General features: G+C 38.3%; 1 protein-coding gene across 1 annotated transcript in view; it reads right to left on the bottom strand.

The window, feature by feature from the left end:
- INO80 (INO80 complex ATPase subunit) overlaps positions 1 to 14,816 on the bottom strand; it is an 84,202-nt gene extending 69,386 nt beyond the window's left edge. The window contains exons 1-8 of the mRNA XM_036734420.1: positions 14,635 to 14,816; positions 13,479 to 13,645; positions 13,315 to 13,382; positions 11,169 to 11,324; positions 9,221 to 9,341; positions 6,745 to 6,959; positions 5,297 to 5,350; positions 1,999 to 2,202 (exon numbers count right to left, since the gene is read on the bottom strand). Coding sequence (XP_036590315.1) covers positions 1,999 to 2,202; positions 5,297 to 5,350; positions 6,745 to 6,959; positions 9,221 to 9,341; positions 11,169 to 11,324; positions 13,315 to 13,382; positions 13,479 to 13,645; positions 14,635 to 14,777 — 1,128 coding nt within the window. The 5' untranslated portion in view covers positions 14,778 to 14,816. The remainder of the gene's footprint in view (positions 1 to 1,998; positions 2,203 to 5,296; positions 5,351 to 6,744; positions 6,960 to 9,220; positions 9,342 to 11,168; positions 11,325 to 13,314; positions 13,383 to 13,478; positions 13,646 to 14,634) is intronic.
- Between the last annotated feature and the right edge of the window lie 6,533 nt (positions 14,817 to 21,349).

A 21,349-nucleotide genomic window follows, 5' to 3' on the forward strand; every position in this document is an offset into this window, starting at 1 on the left:
ATGAATACTCAATACGATGTTAACAAAGAGAGCGGTGCAGGCCCACCAGTGAACAATAGAGGAGCCTAACCCTTGGCCATAACCACTTCTTCCACCATGCCAGTATCCCTTCAGTATTATATTCCAATAGAGAAAAGGTATCACACATCAGCTTTCATAAGGGACACAGAGAGTTGTTCTTTGCCCTGATCAAAGGAAAAGGTTTCTAGGGGTTAAGCATTATAGTCAAAATCATCAACAATCACACTGGTGTAGCTAGTACCAAGTGGATAGGATATGCAGCCATCATAGTTGCTGACAGGTTCCTCATACTTCATTAACAGAATGTTTTTGTTGAGTACTACAGACTGGGCAGCTACTGCAGCATTTCCCTTTGATTTGAGAAGATTTGTACAGTTTCCAATGCCAAAGATATTTGGGTATTTGTTGTGTCAAAGAGTTCTACCCATGTAGGCAGCAGCATCTGCAATTGGACCATTCATGGCCACATCTGGTGATCCCACGGGTAGAAATCACTTTGGTCTTTCCAGGTTTGTACAAGTTCTGTTTGTCCAGCCAAACCTCAATTAAATTTTCCTGGCAGTTTATGTTAAGATACTTTTCTTCTACTGCTGGGGTTGGCAAACTACCACCTAAGAGCCAGCATATTTAAAAAGGTAAAACCAGCTTTTGGACAGTAGTTTGCCAAACTTCCACATATTTCTTAACCTCCAAAATGGTACCAAGGGCAGCACTGACAATTACATTGGCATTGGCTCACTTTCCTATCTTCCTAAAGTAGGTCTCTGACAAATATATGATCTTCTGTGGAGCTCCTGCACGTTTAATTAGTGTTTGGGAAAGTGAAAATAGCATCGCCTTCCTTGAAGTCCTACAGAGTCCTTCATTTTCTCTCGACTATTCAGGCACAAAATAATTAGACCCTATTTTAGGATTACTAAAACCTTCTGGTAAGCCTTTGATCTTCTCAAATTCCAGCTGAAAGGAGATATCTCTACGCAAACTCTTTGCCCTCACCAAAGTGGATGCCGCTCTTGTCTGGATTCATCTTTTACTGTGGATTTGATCCATTCTATCCCTGATGGGATAACATTTTTTTTTTCTTCTGGAACAACCAGATGAAGCCACCAGTGTCTGAACTTTCACGCCCTACTTTTTTCTTTATCCAGCAGCTCATGTTGATCCTACCACTGTTCCACAGGGCTAGAGCCTTAGTGTGCCTCTTGGTGGCAGAAAAGGTCTGTGAGTGCAGCTGAAACTTGCCCGCCTGCAGGCAGTACACCATCATGACCAGAGGAATTATCCTGGGGTCTGATCAGTCCTTCATTCCGATCGGCAGTCTGGTCAACTTTTGCTTCACTACCAGCCTCCCACCCCTCTCTCTTTTTGTAGAGTATGTCTCAAAGTTTTCTGTTCATCTTTTCCCTGTCCATCCTCTTCTTTCTTACTTGTATCCTTCATCATCCAGCCTTTTTGTTTACTGGCTGCCTCCATGCTTCTGCTTTCCACTCTACTATGTGTGCATACATAGCACCACATGTAGACCCCAACCCAAACCTGCTGGTTTTAGGCTCACTAACTGTGTAGCCTACAGCTTGGATAATAGACAAGCTGGGACAAAAGGCACCTGACCTGGTCTGGTTCCAGGCTAGTTTAACTTGGCACTCTGCCTCTCTAGTAGATCCAAATAACAGCTGATAGCACAGTAATGCTTGAATCAAGCCAACCCACATTTAGGTTGTGAGCATGAGGGTGGTGGTAAAGGAAACAAGAGTTAGAATGAGGAGCCTAATTAAAAGCACAAAAACATCTAACTGGGCTTTGTCTCACAACATATCCCAATATACACAACTAACAAGATCTAAAGAAAAGTCATGCTTCACACAAAGGAAAATATGAAAATATGGCAAGTTCAATATAGAACCCATGAAATAATATGACCAATTTTGACCCAGGTACTACAAATACAGCTTGCTAAGACTTGTGCCTTCATCCTACCTCCCTCATCTCTTCGTCTAGCTTACGCTGCTCCAGGGCCTCCTTCTCAGCACGTTTACGGTGTTCCTTCTCCACCTTTTCATATTTCTTCCAGTACAGAAGCATTTCCTTTGTGAGACGGCGAGCTCGGGGTAGGGTTTCTTTACAATTCTTCTGAGCTTGGATGGCAGCACGTCGTACTTCCCTCATACATTGGTGGGCAAGCTGCAAAAGACAGAATCAAAACAGGGGAAAAAACAAAATACTACATTTCAGTTCTTCCTGGATTCTAAACATCAATATTAGTCTTTTTTGACAAACACAACCCTTCTATCCATATTCATTATAAATAACATCACTTAAATATTAGTTTGGTCAATTTGGATTACTCCATTATCAGACAAGATACTCTGGAATACTTAAAAAATAAGCAACCACAAGGGATTAAAATGTTATAGGACTGAAGTAGATAGAAGTTCACTTGTATACTTGTAAGGAAGGACTTGTCTTAGTAACATAATAAATGATAGCTCTTAGTGATAATGTGGTGAACCTTTTACTGATAAGCACTGAGGGGATGTAGCACTTAATGGTATATTATGGGCAACATCTTGCTACTGGGAGGTTAGGGCCTACAAATGAAGCAGAATTTAAGTACTCAATAGAAAGTATATAACACGTGGCAAGGCAGTCAATCCAAGAGAGGAAATGGTATATACAGAATACGGAGAGCCGTATCAATTGATCCATCCATCAACAAGCACTTACTAATCACCTGCCCGTTCCAGGTCGAGTTGTTAGGTGTTTGACCTGGAGATACGAGCACTAAGTATAAAACTATGATGACTCAAAGGAAATTATGTAGAGGATAAGTACAAGGTAGTTACATACAAGGCAATTTAGAAGAAAGAGACTGTCACTTTCGCAGAAGTATGTAGGATAGAAAGGAGTAGAAAAAGACTTAATAGCAGGGAGACCAATCAGGAGGCCACTGGTATAGGTGAAGTGAGGGACAATTTAAGACCTGAATTAAGGTGGCACTTGTATAAAAAGAGAAAAAGGGTTGGGTTTATAGAGATAGTAACAATAAGATTTGCCAACTGAATGGATATGCAGGATGAGGAAGAATGAGTAGTCAAGGATAATGCCTATAGCTTATGAACATGGGAGAATGGAAAAATGGTGGTGCCTTCCAAAGAAATTCAGGTCATCCAGTCTGAAATGTTCAATAGGCAGCTGATGGGAAGTAGGGCTAAAGCATAAAGAAGAGATTGGAGCTGAATAGGTACATGGGTGATTCTTCTGCAAAGAGATAATTAAATCCCTGGAAGCTGATAAGAGAGAAGAGAACAGGGATCACTAGGGCCTTGGTTCCCCAACCCCACCTCCCACCCCTGAGCCAAAGCTTTTAATAAGTGCCACTATGTTAAAGCTGGCCTCTCAGGTGATTGGCCTTCCTTACCACCATATCCCTTCCCTATAGCCCTACCATCTTCTGACAATGAGGCCTCTTCTTGGTCAAAGAGGGCCAATGAAGTATTAAGAGGAGAGTGAGAAAGTGAAAGACCTTCAGAACAGGTAGGAAACTCTGAATTGGAAGGAATGGAAAGTAAAGCATACAAGGAGGAAAAGAAATAGGACAGTAGTATCATGAAAAGCCAGAGAGAAGACATCTAGAAAGGTGGTCAACAGGGTCAAATGTAAAAGAGGGGACAAGAAGGAAAAGGAGAAATGAGATTTATTAGTTAAGAGGTCATTGGTAACTTTAGAGAGAACAGTTTCGAGTGAGAGGGGTAGAAGCCAGTGTGCAAAGGGTTGAGGGACAGAATAGGAAGTTAAGCTTTTTCTAGTAGTATCATCAAGGAAGGCAGGAAGCAAGGAGGCTGATAGTTTGAGAGTTATCTAGTGAACGTTTTTTAAGGAAGGAGGAGACAGATAAGTTGATAGAGAGTAAAGATTAGAGAAAACAAGTGAGTTAAAAAAATTACTAAGTGCTTCCTATATGCCTAAGGGCACACAAACTATAGACAGACTAGATACACAAAAAGCAAGAGAAAGGTTGACTGAGGGGGCTGTCTGCTAGAGAAGACAGGAGAAGGCAGAATGGAGGGCTCCTGGAAAGGGGCTGGCTGTGGCAAGAGAAAGGGTTACCTCATTATCAGACACTGAGGGAAACAAGGAGGCTACGGGGTTATCAAGGGGTTTTCAGATGAAGAAAAGGGTAGAAGAAGAGAGCGTACTACAAGTGGCCTTAACTTTCTCAGTAAAATAAGGCCTCAGCTGAGACAATTAGGGAGGGGGTGGGGGGAGAGATGTGGGAAGCCAAGAGAAAGTCTGGAATAGCTTCTCTGGGGAGAGTAAGATAAGGAATTATTTAGGGAGTAATGAGAGGATTGCCTTGTTGATATAAGGGCCTAGCTGAAATCAGATAACATGAATTTGCTGGGTATCTAGTTTGCATGATTGTGACTTCTGGAAGCTCCATTCACCAGCATGTGAGCACAAGTTAAGGCAGTGGATGACAGAAATAATCCAGAGCTGAGATTTGGCAAGGGATGAGCAGCAATAGGTCGAGAGGCAAAGGTTTCCATAGGAAAAGACAACATAGGGCTGAACTAGTTATCCATAAGGGATGAGACTGAGGAAAGTCAGAGTTAGGTGTATTGCCGTTGAACTGAGGCATAACACTGAAACCGTACTGACTAAATTACCTCATCACAAAGGGAAAACTGACTCAAGCCATACTAGGTCTGCAAGGATTAAAAAGAATGATGACCATAAACTCTTTTTCATTTTTAACACTAGAAGGACCAGATAAGTCAATTAATGAAAAAATTATTATAATTTTCTTGGAAACAAAAATTTTATCCTATTTTCTTTGCCTCATGGATAATAAAAAATGTACTCCATCAATTGATACAGCTTGGTTCTTTGAAATACTAATCTTAAAACATTAAAGAAATATTTGCTGATCTGAGTTGAATCTCTTAATCTCCCTTTCAAAGAAAGGGGCTCTGAACAATGTTAAGGAGTCTAAAAGGGTTGCTGATCCTTGTACTAGGGCCAAGGCTTTAACTTAAGAGGCTAATAGCTGTCCCACAAATCAAAATCCCAGGAAAACTTTATTTACCAAATGAAGACAAATTCTTAAAGGGAAAAAATAAAAGGCTTTGGAGAGAATGGAGACTCTCTTGAGTTTGCTGACTAATCAGCAAAGGGAAGGTAACAGACCAGTGCATTGGGAAAAGATCAAGAGGATTTTACTTCAGATTTTAATCATAACATAGAACATGCCAAAAGGACAAAACTTCAAGCTTACCTTTCGGCTATTGGTAAGAAATAGGTTACGAGCTGAAGCTTTCTGCTTGTTGGCCTAAAATTTAAATGAAGAATACATCACTTAGGATCAACTTCTTCCCTGATGATATAGTCTGGCAATCAAGTTATTATTCAATTTAAAAAATTATCCTGCAAAACAGAAAGTGACGTAGCTAATCCCCAGGGAAAGACTACTTGTAAAAATTAATAGAAAGCTTCAATTTCAGCATCACACCTGAAGCTGTTAATAAACATTAAGCTACCATCAAGACAAGAGAGAGAAGCCAAAATTTTAGCTTTTTTTATAAAGTCTTTGGTATATCTGTGGAAAGAACCTAAGTTATAGTATATGCACAGCCTAAAAAAATAAAGAAAAAAAAAGAGACTGATTTCTCCCTTTATCCTCAACTCTTATTTGTGCCTTTTTTCTAATCTTGATCAGAACATATTCTTTTCAAGTTCACTTTGTAAGGGATAGGTGGGGACAAATTTGCTAGAAGTATTCATCGAGTGCTGCCCTGGGTTTCCAGTTTGTGCCTGCCATCGTCTAGCTTCAATTATCCACATCTAAAATTTGAGAGGCAGAGCCAGTATGATGATGATGAACCAGTAATGTGGCTTGGAAGTTTGGCACCCCTTTCCTACCTTGTGGTTTATTCTAGAGTTTCTAGGCCTTATTTCCTGTTGTAGGCCACCTCACCACAAACATTCCCCCTCAGTTGAGAAGTCTTACTAGTCTCACAATAAGGTTTGATTTCATATAGAGTGTGCATATGGTATGGAAGAACAAAAGGAAAAAAGAATGGTTGAATGGCATACGTAAGTCACGATACAGCTGTCCCCACACATCCAGATATGCCAGAACAGAATCCAACCTGGAGTCCCTTAAGCTATTCTCACCTCCTATTTGTTAAGGGATGTTTGGCTTCTTTTAAAATGCCAATTGCTCCTTCTCAAAATACTATATTGCCCCTCTCTCAAGCTGAAAAGGCTGCACAATCCAATTTCAAAAGATCACTCAACATCACTGTTTTAATTTTCAATACTCTTCTACCCTGATTTGTTATTAATCAAGACCATCAAGATAATTTTTAAGTTCTCTACAAAAACCACCACCTGGCTTTCTCCCTGTCCCTTTGAAATTACTGTCAAGATGGTGGAGATATATATATATATATCTCAACATACTGCATAGGTCTTCCTCAGTGAAGTCTCCCTCCCATGACAGAAAAGGGGACAACACATGAGAGTAAATACTGAATCTCTTCAGATCCAAAACGAGAAGGGAAAGCTGATAATTCTTCCATAATTTTCTTAATCCAAAAAGCAAAATTTCCCCTTCCTTGTGGGAAAGTCTAACTTTCTTGCCTCTTTCTGCTGTACCCACACTGCCTTAACATGCTCTCACTTGTCTCCTCACCTCATGTGCAGGAGATTGGGACCACTCACCTTTGGGAGCTCTTTTTTCACAATGCTAAGCCACACTTTCCGTCGACGCGCATTAAGCTGCTCGATGGACAAGTGTTTCTTCTTGGAGCCAGGGAGAGGCGCATCATGGGAGAACTTGGCAAAGACTTTGGTCTGGTGATGGTGGCGCCGTGGAGATTCCTCAGAAGAAAGTTCTTCATCACGCCGTCTCTTTTTCTTCACTTTTTTCAACTTGGCTATGAAGGGTAGATATTATCACAAGGCTATAGTTTTTTTCCTCTCTCACTTACACACAGGTGAGATTCAAAGCATTACTTTTCCATCTCAGGGAGGTTTCAAAGTTTTTTCCAATAGTGACTAACATTTTTGTTCATGCTCATCATGGTAATTCCAAGAGAAAGAACTGAGTAACATAGAAAATAAAAATTCATCTGCCCTCTGCTTCAGTGAACAAAAAATACAGACTACATGCTAGAGAACTAGGAATTCTTAAAGAAGCATACTAAAAAAGGAAGCTTGAGGGACATTAGTGTCAAATGACAGTCATCAGGAAAGAGGATTTATTCCAACCTGGTGGAAACATCAGGTGAATAACTGGAATTGACAGGCATAAGAGGAAAAAAAAAAGAGACTGGCAATAAACCAGTAGAAACACTTCAGTAGAAACACTTAAGGGTTAGAAACAAAAGTATGAGTAATGGAAAAGGATGAGGAAAAGTGAGGAGATAAACAAAAGGGATGTGGAAAAGAATAAAGAGGAGAAAATGTCTGAAAATAGCCTTCATAACTGGAGTTCAGACTTTTAGTGAAATGAAAGCTGCTTCACATAGATAGTTCATAACCTTTTCTTCCTGTTTCCTTCCAGATTTCCAGCTGTTGAGAGTTCAATTAAGAAAGGAAACCATATTTCCTGGCAAATACACAACCACAACCTTCCCAATGAGGATCATCAGAAGGTGATGTATCGTAAATCATCTCAGAGAGCAGCAATTATAACACACTCCCGAAACTTCTCTTCACCCTACAGACTTGTGTGAATAATCAACTTCTTCCTCTCGTCATCCATTTTCAACATTCACAAAGTACAGATGTACAACAAAAGGTAGAGAATGATAATAAGAAGGTAACTAACTGCTCTAAGCAATGGGCTAAATGTTCTGGACCCTGCCCACTTTTACCAAGTATTATTGCCCTCAAAGTAAAATGGTAAAATACTTGCCCACTTGCAACCAACTTTTTTTTTTTTTCATTTTTGGTATTCTCTTATACAGCTAGAAGCATGGAAACTCTCATTTTAATACTTTAAGGATACATGACTTCACCCACCTTCCACTAACACGTATCACAACTGCTACAAGCCTGTGGATGTGTTGCATGGGTAGGTAATGTAGTCACTCACTAAGATCAGTCTTCTCTTGGGGCACAATGGCCCTTGGAAGAAAGGCACAGTTTGGCCCCCCCAGCCCCACGTGAATGCTTCCTAGTGGGGTAGAAGCCAGTGGAAAAACTTGTGCTTTGTTAAACACAGACTTAGAGGCCAGGGAGATCACTATTCTCGGATAAGGGAGGACTCAGCGTGGGACTTTACACCACAAGAAATTTAACAATTCAACATATAAAATAATAGAATATGATGTTGATTCCCCAAATTAAATGGATCTAAACTGTTTACAATTTGAGTTAAAATAAATACAAACAACTACTGCAATGTTGTTAATTCTCTAACCTTGATTTCCATCATTTCATTTAAGCCTTTTCATTATTTCTTTGCATTCTTTATATTTGCCAATTCCTGACACAATAGTTATCACTAAACAGTTATCCCTTACACACTGCAACTTTTCCCATCGCAGTTTCAACATATTGCAGGTTGGCATAAAAAGGTAAATGGGAATTTTTTGAGTTTTGCTGAAGCCACAGACAACTCATGAAGGCCAGCACAGAAAACATTTAGAAATTCAGAAATACATAAAAAACCTACATAGTATTGTATAAAATCAAGATATTTTATCTTTTAATACCATAATACTTCAGACTTCTCTGCTACAAAGGGAGGGTCAAAAAATTTTATGTGGATTTTCCAGATTGTGGGGGTGCTGCATCCTTAGCCCCTGCCATGCATAAGGGACAACTGTACTGATATACTACAGTTTCCTCAGCTCTTCCTCAATTGTTGAACATACAGGTTTTGTAATAATACAACATAAAATAACAATGCATATTCCATAAACCACTCACACAGAAGACTAAAAGATAATATGAGAGCACATTTTCAACACATTTATGATGTTTAAAGCTGAACTAAACCACAGGACAAGATTAGAAAGCTGAACACAAAGTGATTTACCAAGGCTAGAATAACTGATATGCTTCAACGGGTAGAGTGTAGACTGTAGAAAACTTGTGGGGAGGGCAAGTATTTAGTTTAATTTTCTTCCTCAAGGTTCTAAAGCTAAGAGTACAGGATGAAAATCGAAAAATCAGTATGAATACTTGCCTTTCAGCTTTTTTTCCTCTTTGAATTTCTTTTTCTTGGGCCCAAGTACATGCCGCTGCTGTTCATAAAAAGGGTCATATGTGGAAAGTAGCCCTGCACTATAGTACTGGTACTGCTGCAACTGAAAAGAGTCAGTGAGATATATTTGGCTATTGCCTCCACTCAATTAAACCTTTAGTTAAAAAAGCCTATACTCTTCAATGTAGAATGCTATCAACATAATGCTCAATATCTTACAGACAACTGTCTTCTACTATTGTTTGGAGTAGCTCAACTATGCATAATTTAGGTTAATATGGAGAAAGAAGGTAAATTTACATCAGAATGCTAGAAACAATCTAGGCGAGGAAAACTCTTATTGCTACTGGATCAGAATCAGAAATGTTTGGCTCAATCCTGGTGCTTCAGTGTGAGAACTGTAGCTTCTTCCTTAGTATCTTAACAGTAGAAGTGTTAGTTAAGGGATCCCCTTGTCTTTTTGAGTTGCCAAGGAGACCCTGAACATGACAAGGACAAAGCAATTCCCACCCGGCATCCCCAGCTGACAGAATTTGTTGTTGGCATCCCAAACTGGACTCTCTGCGTATCCTTGGGAGTCAAGACAGGCACCAGACAGTCTGCACTAGGCTTATGCAGCTGGGACCCTTGTAGATAAGGAGACCATCATATCTTTATGGTCTACCACTTCCCAAGGGAAAAGAATATGGTTTTGGCCTCACCTTGCTCCTCCCCTTTGGGAGGGGTTTTAATCTTTTCCCACCTTTTACTGCACCTTTTCCCTCCCTTGCCACTCCCCTTTGTGTGGAGATTCTGGTATCTCCTACTTCCTTTGTCCAGCTGTCATAAATATGCAAACTGCTCTAAGGATTGTGAAGTCTTTGAGTTCCACTTGTTCGCTTGTAATAAACCTAGTTTTCATATAACGTTTTGTGAAGTTGTGATTTTGCCATTTGCAGAAGAAAAGTTCCATTTGTAGAAAATGAGACAAGTTTCTACCATGCTGGTAGTTGGCACCTTAAGTCCTCACGTCCTATAACCCCTTATTTCCTGTTTCTCTTCACATCACTGTCTCTAAGTGTTCTTTTAATAAAAGAGATGAAGCAGCACAAGCTGCCATCATACCATCTAACCTAGAGACACCAGTATTTTTGCTAGGTTAGGAATAGCTGAGCATTAAATTTTACTGATCACATGCTTCTACAGAATCTCAGTAATAGGAAATCACTAATTTTGCCTTACTGGTTATAATGCAGAAATATTCCTTTAACCCATGAAGAGGATATGTCAGATGCAATTGGGCAATCTGATTTTGTGTTTTTTTCAAATCCTAATTAGCTACCCACGATCAAAGATTCAGACCTAATAAATAACAAAGCTAATTTGCCACAAGATGCCTTTTTTATTTAGCAAATAATCAATAATGAAAACTTTCTATTTCAAAAACTAAGAGCCCCAGCACGGATATGCCGGTGAAAACTTTCAAAAATTACTTTGGAAGTAGCATTTCACAAAGAGTATAGCCAAAGTCTGAAGCACAGTGAATAAATAAAAAGTCTCAATACCTCCCTAATACCTCTGCAAACTTCAATGGGTTTTTCAGTGTTCTCTGAATCTTTTGACGGGAGTTACCCCTTAAGAGTGATTGTGAGTATATTGTTCAGGCCTCCACCTCTATCTTGCCACTGAGGATGTATTAAACCAATTCTAATAAAAGTAAAAAATGTGACCCACAGTACGAGTACCTTATTCAGATGAGATGCTTCATAGCTGGCAAATGTATGAAGGAAAAAGGAAACATACTGAAGGATGGTAACATACTTTATGAGCTGTAATGCTTGAAGTTTTTTTTAATCATTTTAAAATGTTAAAACAATGTATTTTCATACGCAAGGTACAATGCAGATGAGAGGCTGCCTGCTCAGAGCAGAGGATTCTACTTCAATCTTACCTCCTTGTCCTTGCTGTACTTATTCTGATGTAGTTTCTTATATTTATGCAACCTAAGCATGTTGTGGAGCTCTTCTCTGGTGAGGTTGATCTCATCATCCCCATCTTCTTCACTTGGAGAATCTGTGTCACTGGACTCGTCGCTTAGCAAAATGCCCTGGGATAGGAGAGGAGCATATGACTTGGAATGAGAAGCACTTACATATCGATGTAGCTCCAATATTTTTGCATATTCTGCTAGAGAGCAAGAAATGCTGGGTGTCTGTATCCCTGGGGCAAACCCCAGAGACTTCATATAGCAGACACTTAGTAAATAAATAGATGTGGATATGAATTGGGGATTTCATACTGGCAATGTGAGGCAACCACACACATCATTCCAGTTTTCCTGGCCCCAACCTCTCTTTCCAGCACCATAAATACATTACGGTCCTTGCTGCCCCTCACACATAACACAATCTCTTGGCTTAGTGCCTTCAAAGTTCAGCTCGAGTGCCACTTCTACGTGAAGCTTCTCTTTATACCTTCAGCTACCTTCCATCGCCAAATAACCCTGTATTTAATCTTACATAAGTATATGTTAGCTCCTCTGAACAAACGTAAAATCTTTGAGGGAAAGGACAATTGCATTTTTGTCTCCGGGACTCTAGCACTTGGCACAATGCCAGGGACATAGTGGGTCAATATATGTTTGTTGACTGATAGCCTAACAAGTTTAGTGTTGAAGGCAGCAAACAAATTTCAAGTCTTTTTACTGTACTATGAATTGACCCAGTCACTCTAAGAAGCAATTTATAACTATGTAATAACACTGTTATTATTATACCATAAGAAATAAGACAAAGGGAGTTTTAAAGGAAGCTGGGAAGACTCATATGAACTGAGAGCAGAATTAAGAGAATAATGTATATAATAATACTAATGTAAAGAAAAATAACTCTGAAGGACTTAAAAATTCTGATTAATGAAATTAACAACCATGACTCTAGAAGACTGATGCAGAAGCATGCTATCCACTTATGACAGAGGTGATGGGTATAGAATGAAACATATTTTTGAATCTGGCTAATGTGACAATTTGTTTTCCTTAACTACACGTATTCCTTACAAGTGTTTTGTTTTTCAAAGTGCAAAGGAAGGGCATAAGTGAAGAGATGGACTAGGTTTCCTCACCTCCCAAAAGAGTAACAAACAGAAAGTGGGAAGACAATAGATAAGCAAGATACCTTTGAGATAGAGGTTTAATTTGTTATATACTTTAAAAAAGCAAACCCTATGTAATGGAAATTCAGTTTCATTTGCAATCCTCTCCTTTCTGTTCTATAACATATATGGAAATGCTAAGTTTATTTGAGGTTTGTTAAGTTTAGCAGTAAAAAAAAGGAAAAAAAAGTATGATAATTAAACCTCAATGTACCAGGACACTAAAAAAAAAATCCCCAAAACCTATCACCTCAACAAGAAGAGTAACAGAATTAGGAAACAAACCACAAAGCAATGTGTGCTGGCTAGTACAAAAATATCTGTATTTCCAAGAAGCTACAGAATTTGGTTATTGAGGAGGAATGTTACATGTTTAGTAGCACTAATTTTATAAGGACACTGTGAAAATAAATGAAAACTATACAATACTCTTTCTCTGCTCCATTATGTATATGGAAATACTAACTTTATTTGGAATTTGTTAAGGTCACATAAAAATAAATAAACTTAGGAAGAGGAGTGTGATCCAGAGCCTATGACTTTGGGCAAGTTACCTGCCCTCTCTAGGCCACAGTTTCTTCATTTACAAAATGGAAGGAGTTGGACTCAATGACCTCTACAATCCCTACCTGCTCTAAGTCTATGAGCCACGAGCCTATTAATATACATCAGATAATGCCAAACTCTAGAGAAGAAAGGTATTACATGAAATGAAGAAATGATCACCACTAGTAATAACATGACAAATTATTTCAATCTGGCCAATAGCAGAAGATCATTGCCCCCATTATACTTTCTTCCAAAATGTAATGCATGGCTTAAAGAAGACCTTATCTTGGAAAACTGACCCAACTGAGCAGATCCCATCTCTTAGGTCTTTTAATTCTTTTTTTTAATAGTCAAAATCAGTTCTCCCTATTTGTATCTATCATCTCATCCCTTACCTTCAGCCACTTTCTGCTTTTCTTCAGCTTAGAGAAGTTATATAAATTTCCTTTCTCAGATTTTGGCTCTATGTAAAAAAACACAAAGATCAACAGAATGAAATAATAAATGGACTTAATAACAAAGTTCTACACCCAGAAAGGACATTAGGCCACAGACTGACCTGACTGCAGGACTCCATTCAGTGAATATGTGTTTAACATTCCAGAATTGCTTGCTCCAGAGGTTTCCCCAAGCAAAGAGTTCGGGGGTTCTTCTTTAACTTGCATTAAGGGATCCCCAGATTGAGGCAACAAAGGGTTATCATCCAGTCCATCTTCACTGTCATCACTGTTAAGAAGATGAAGAATGCTGAGTCCACAATCAGAGCTGAGAAATGTTAATAATTAGATACTAGCAGGGCAAGCCACTGGCCAATTTACAGAAAAGTGAAAGTTTTTCACACAATAAATTAATTTAAAGTCAGCTGAGGGGCAGCTAGGTGGCACAGTGAGTAGAGCACCAGCCCTGAAGTCAGGAGGACCTGAGTTCAAATCTGACCTCAAACACGTGTGTGACCTTGGGCAAGTCACTTAACCTCAATTGTCCTGCCCCCCCCCCCCCCAAACAGTCAGTTGAATGGTATTTTACTTAATAATCAGATGGAGACTGGACCTGTAATTTCATTGGTACATTGAACTCCTGGGTGAGGAAGCACCTTCTACTAACGCAGATGAGCATCTTATCTCAGCTCAGAGCCCTGTTTGCCAAGAGCACTGAGAGACTGAGTGACTTACTAGGGTCACACAGCCAGGATCTGTCAGAGGCAGAACTAGAATCTAGATCTTCTTGGCTTCAAGGCTAGCTCTCTATTATGCCATAATATTTTACAAATCGAAAAGTAGCGATTTTATCATAAATAATGCCAAAAATGAATATATTAGATAAGAAACAAGAAAATATGTTAATCTGCTGTGTCCTTTCAGAAGGGAGGTGAGCAGGAGCCAAGAAGTTAAATGAAGTTAGAAGCACAGAAAAGGTCTTCAATGGAACACTCTCCTGCCATCCAACCAATTGGGTCCTGTAGGATCATTTCTTCTTCAGTCTCTAAAGGATGACGTAAAATAACTGCTTTGCAGCTTCGACCAGCACACAAAGATTCTTCCTTCAGATATGTTGTTTTTCTGTCACACATTCACTTTAAAAATGCCACTATAGCTTAGAAGTGTTTGGGGCTTAAAACAAAATTTGTGCATTTTACAACACAACTAATAAACCATAGTCTGAAAGAAAACTTGGGATACGATGGCAAACCATCCTACTAAACTAGATAAGCATACCTAGAAATATTTCTGTTGAAGATGGCTGATGTCTGTCGCAAGAACTGGTCCAATCGCAGGGCCCTCTCCAGGTACTGAAGATAGAGGGGCTTCGCCAGCTCTGAGCAGCCGCCATCATCCCCGGCACCCAGCTCCGAGGCCATAGAACAAATCTCTCTTCATGCACAGAGATCTCTGATTGCACAGCTATAAAATGAAGATAAGTAAAAGATGAAGCATGCCAACTAAACAATTCTTCCTTTTCACATTCACATCATTCCCACTTGACAGGTGTTGATTTTTCCCCCTGCAATACAGGCATACCTCATTTTACTGTGCTTCACTTTTTTGTGCTTTGCAGATAGTACAATTGAAGATTTGTGGCAACGCTGTGTTAAGTAAGCCTGCTGATGCCATTTTTCCAATACTATGTGCTCACATTGTGGTAATTCTCATAATGTTTCAATCTTTTCATTATCATTATATCTGTTGTGGTGATCTGTGATCAGTGGTCTTTATTTTAAATTTATTTTTTATTTTTAATTTACAATACTTAGTTCCACAAGTTTTTGAGCTCCAAATTCTCCCCCTCCCCCTCAACAGCATGTAATCTGACATAGGTTCTACATGTACCTTCGCATTAAACTTATTTACACAACAGTCAAGTTGTAAAGAAGAATTAAAACCAACAGAATAAATCATGAGAAAGAAGAAACAAAACCAAAAAAGAAGGAAAAAAAGAGCAAAAAGTTTGCCTCAATCTGCATTCAGACTCCGTAATTCTTTCTTTAGATGTGGACAGCTTTTCCCATCATGAGTCTTTTGGAGCTGTCTTTGAACCTTGCATTGCTGAAAAGAGCCAAGTCTATCAAAGTTAGTCCTTACAGATACCATGTGTCGGTTATCGTGTATAATATTCTCCTAGTTCTGCTCCCCTCACTCAGCATCAGATCACGTAAGTCTTTTGAGGTTCTTACGAAGTCTGTCTTCTCCTCATTTCTGATAGCACAATAGTATTCCATCATGTTCATATACTACTTGTTTAGCCCTTCCCCAACTGATGGGCATCCCCTTGATTTCCAATTCTTTGCCACCATAAAAACAGCTAATATATTTTTTGTACATATGGGTCACTTTCCCACTTCTGTGATCTCTTTGGGATACAGCCCTAGAAGTGGTATTGCTGAGTCAAAGGGTATGCGCACTTTTATAGCCCTTTGGGCATAGTTCCTAATTGCTCTCCAAAATGGCTGGATCAGTTCACAACTCCACCAACAATGTAACAGTGTTCCAATTTTCCCACATCCTCTCCAGCATTTAACATTTTCCTGTTTTGTCATGTTAGCCAATCTGACAGGAGAGATGTGGTACCTAAGAGTTGTTTTGAATTGCATTTCTCTAATCAATAGTGATTTAGAGAATTTTTTCAAATGACTAGAGGTATCTTTAATTTCTTCCTCTGAAAACTGCCTGTTCATATCCTTTGACCATTTATCAATCGGGGAGATCAGTGTTCTTTGATGTTACTACTGCCATCGTTTTGAGGAACTATGAACCAGACCCATATAAGATAGGAAACTTAATGGACAAATGCTGAGCGTGTTCTGACTGTTCTCTCTCACCATCTCCTCAGACTTCTATCATTCCCTGAGACACAACAATATTCAAATTAGGCCATTTAAAAAGCCTGCAGTGGCTTCTAAGTGTTCAGGTGAAAGGAAGTCTCTCTCTTCCCATCTCTTATACCGTATCCATTATTTCCATTCCTACAGCACCTACAGGTTGAGGCCAGGGATGGGAAACCTTCGACCTGGAGACCACATGTGGCCTTCTAGGTCCCTGGGTGCAGGCTTTTGACTGAGTCTAAGTTTTACAGAATAAATTCTTCAATTTAAGGGGATTTGTTCTATGATATTTGGATTCAGTCAAAGGGTTGCACTTGAGGATTTAGAGGGCCACATGTGGCCACAGGTTCCCCACCCCTAGTTTAGGCCCTCATTACCTCTTGTATAGCTTATTGCAAAAGCATCCTAACTGTTCTACCTGCCTCAAGGCTCTTATTATTCCAGTCTATCCTACACATTGCAGCAAAAGAAATTTTTTTTTCCTTAGGTAAAGATCTGACTATATCACTCCCCTAATTAATTCCAGTGTATTCCTTTTGTCCCTAGAATCAAATATAAATTCCTCTAACTTTAAAAGATCTTCCCAACCTAACTTTCCATTGTATATTACTCCTCCTTTGTCACTCTGTGATCTAGCCGAACTGCTCTTCTCTCTAGCTACACACACACACACACACACCCCCCACTGTGCCTTTGAAGTGGCTGCCCTCCACACCTGGAATGAACTCCCTTCCTACCTCTGCCTCACAGACTTTCTCTTCCATTAAGACCAGGCTCAATCACAAACTTCTATATTATGTACTCCTTTCCAAACTATTTTGTATTTAAAATTTGTTTTACCTCTCTGTATTTATTTGCTTCATATTTATGTTATGTATATTTTTATATACATAGCTGATCCTTATTATTCAAAAATTCCATGTTTACAAATCTGCCTACTCACTAAAATTTATTTGCAATTCCAAAATCAATACTAGTGGCACTTTTGTGTTCATTCAGGGATTACGTGCGGTTGTCCAACACATTCCCAGTGAAAGTAGAACAAGGCAATGCTCTGCCTTCTTGTTTCAGCTCTCATACTTTAAACAAAATGTCTTTTACGGTCTGTTTAGTACCACTTTTTTGTATTTTTGCTGATGATTTTGCTTTTTAAAATGACCCCCAAGCACAGGGCTGAAGTGTTGTCTAATGTTCCTAAGCACAAGAAGGTTGTAACGTGACTCACTGAGGAAATATGTCTGTTAGATAAGCTTCATTCAAGCATGCGGTATAGTGCTGTTGGCTGAGTTCAATGTTAATGAAATCAAACATACAAAAAGGAAGAGGAAATTTACCAATCTGTATGTGAGGCTGCTCTAGAAATTGCTAAAGTAAGTGTTGTGACCAGAGCCTCAAATAAACCTGCCCTCTTATTTTCCTTAGGAGCAATGGTTCAGTATTCACTAATTCAACATTTGCCACAGCTTTATAGATAATAATTACCGTGAATGATGAGAATTGGCTATTCTTGTGGTCTCATTCTCTACACTTATATCACCAGTGCCTAACACAGTGTGTAGTACTTAGTAGGTGCTTAATAAATACTTGATTGGCTTAATAAATGTTTATGAACTGATGCAGACAAAAGTGAGCAGAACTAGGAGAAAAATTTATACAATGATAACAACACAAAGAAAAATAACTTTGCAAGACTTCAGAACTCTGATCAATGCAATGACAAACATCTAAAAAAATGTAGCTTAAACATGTCACTTCAAATGAAGAAACATATTTTTGGCCATGGCTAATATGGGAACTTAATTTGCTGCACTATGTATCTATGTATTGAGGACTTTATTTTTCTACTTTTTTTGTCGTCTTTAAATTTCTCAACGGGGGGGGGGGTTTATTGTGCAAAGGATAGATGAAAAAAGAAATCAAGATCTAAAAAAAGAAAAGGTGCTACTGCTGAGAGCTTCTGAGTATAAGAGTGATGTGAAGAAAGCTGTGTTTTGAGGAATTTTTGTCTTGACAGTGAATGGTATTGGCTTCCAGTAAAAATCCTCTGGTGCCTTATCTGACCTAGATCCTTGAGAAGGCTATATGAACGGAGTACAAGTTCTGGTAGATCCTTCCAATTAGAAAAGCTTAGACCCGATGTTATATATTATGTACCTATCATCCATGGTCCTAAGTGCAAAAAAATTCTTCACAGGGTTAGCCTGAGAAAGACCCTCTTTAAAGGCATCAAGTTGTGTTATCAGTAGAGAGAAGGACACTTACATGGACTAAATTACAGATCCTTTTAAAATTAAAGTAAGAAGTGGCATGCACCATGGATTAAAAGGGTGAGAGTGATCCTAGAATTATGGAAAAGAGTATTTTGTTCTCAATATTTATTCTCCCTAATCTAGATCAATGGTTCCCAGCATATTTTAAAAATATGTTGTGAACTATCAGAATAATTTAAAAAACACTATTCATTATTTATTTACTGTTTATAAATTATCAACAATCTTTAGTATGAACGCTTTAGATCACTGTGGTTAACTGCTTAGTGTGTACAAACAACTAAATGGGAACCAATGATCTGGATATTAGCTTGGGGTTACGGGGTTGAGGGGAGGAAAAAAGTTATATTCAGATAATCAGCATCAAAATTTTCTAGTATGAAAATGTTTTTATCTTTGTGCTAATGTAATAACAGCAGTAGCTTTATTTTTTCTGAAGAGATTCCTCTCCTCCCGCCCGACCCCACCCCCCCTTGAAATTGAGAACTTGGATAATGTGGCCTCTAGTCCCTCTGTCCAGGACAATGGATCTTAAAAAAGGGATATGGTCAGTGAAGGTATGCTGCATAGACAATGAAAACAGCCTGTTATCAAGAAACAGTAATTAGACTAACTGTTCATCCACAGGAGTGTTCAAACCAAAAATTATATAAAAAACACCATACCAATTTTTTCTAATAGGAACTTAATTTTGTATGTTCCTTGTTGTCCATAGTTTTTCTAGTGTTATTATCAGACTTCTACTTTAGATATTATCGCATAGCAATCACTTTCCAGTATAGATCAGAAAGTTCTCTGACTTGGTTTTTTTAATGGACTTATTGCTAACACTGTGCCTCTGAACTGGCTGCCTTCTACACCTGGAATGGACTCCCTCCCTACTTCTGCCTCATAGACTCCTCTTCCTTTAAAACCAAGCTCAATCCCAATCTTCCACTACATTAAGTACTCCTTTCCAAACTATTTTGTACTCAAAATTTGTTTTACATATCTATATTTATTCACTTCATATTTATGCTATGTACATTTTTATATACAGTTGATACTTCAAAAATTCCATATTTACAAATCTACCTACTCACTAAAATGTATTTGTAATTCCAAAATCAATACTTGCAGCATTTTTGTGTTCATCCTGGAACATGTGCAGAATTGCCCAACACATTCTCAGTGAAAGTACTGTAAATAATAGAAGTTCCTTGACAGGCAATAGTACGCATATCATCTCCCTGATTTTGATTTAATAGGTTAGAAAAGACAGGTGAACTGGTCTCACATGGTTATGGGATCTAGAATTTTTCAGATATGGGGCAGTTCAAATTTCTTCATTTTCTAATACTTACCAAAAAAAGCGTAAGCCACAATCCAAGAAATCCTTGCCTACATCTTGCCACAAAAGCAGTATCTTGTAGGTTTGGACTTTGTTCTGTTACACTGTTACATTATGATTATTATATCATATTATAAAACTATAAACTTCTCAGAAGCTGTACTTGTCATTTTTAACCCCTGCCAAGCTTATATACTCTATTATCCTTGAGAGATTTAGGACTTAAATATTCTGAGATTATAAATTACTACTTAACAGTAAAAATTAAAAATAAAGCACACTGTGTAGTAGCCTTGGGTCAACATATTATTATACTTTATCTGGAAACACATGATGGAAGATAAATTTTTGAACACAACTAATGTGGAAATTTATTTTGTCAGACTATGCAGCTATGTATTGAAGGCTTTATTTTTGTTGTTTGTTTGTTTTGGGGGAAGGAGAAGGTTGTAGGAGGGACAGATTAAATTTTTTTAAGGGGGTGAGAGAGGTGAGAAAAACTGCTGGTGAGCTCAAAATCACCATTTCAGCGTCTTGGGGAAAGGAAGTGAGTGCAGGGAAAATACTAAAAGTGAATGCTAAAATTAAATGAACAAAGTCAGAAGGCCATTTTTATGTCCTTCTTAAAAATTGTTTATTTTTCTTAATATATTTTGGTTTGATATAGAGAATTCCCAACCACAATCGCAAAATAATTCGATACAAATTAAGTCTTCCTATGTTTCTCTAAATTATTATTAACCACTCCTTACTACATAATAATAATATTCCATTCACAGGGCAGCAAGGTGGCAGTAGATAGGATGCTGGACCTGGAGTGAGAAAGACTTATCTTTGTGAGTTCAAATCCAGCCTCAGATATTTACTAGTTTTATGACCCTGGGGAAGTCACTTAACTGTTTGCCTCGGTTTTCTCATCTGTAAAATGAGCTGCAAAGGGAAATGGCAACCCACTCCATCATCTTTGTCAAGAAAACTCCAAATGGGGTCACAAAATCAGACATGACCGAAAAATGACTACATAACAATATATGATTTCATTTATATACCATTGTTTTGCTATTACACAATATCATTTCATCACAAATAACAGTACTATGAATATACAGATACATAAGTGGTTTTTTCCTTGCTGCCACTAACTACCTTGGATTATCATGGTGAGATATCTGGCTCAGAGAACATGAAAAATTTATTAATTTTTCTTCCACAATTCCAACTTTTTCCCATAAAAACTATAAAACCAATTCATTGATCCACCAACAGTGAATTAATGTATCTATTTTTCCAAGGCTCCACCACCTTTCACATTTTATTGATCTTTTTTCTTTCCTACTTTGATGGGTATGAGGGAAACTCATGTTTTAATTTTTTGTGATTTTAACCATTTGCATTTTTTTAACCTTATACACCTTTTGTCTTTTCAAAAAGTTACTATCTTTTGTTTTTACATTAGTTTTATTTTTGAATATAGCTTTCAATCCTTCCTCCCATTCAGCTCTCACTTATAA

The sequence above is a fragment of the Trichosurus vulpecula genome, chromosome 8 (assembly GCF_011100635.1).
Source record: "Trichosurus vulpecula isolate mTriVul1 chromosome 8, mTriVul1.pri, whole genome shotgun sequence".
NCBI lineage: Eukaryota > Metazoa > Chordata > Mammalia > Diprotodontia > Phalangeridae > Trichosurus > Trichosurus vulpecula.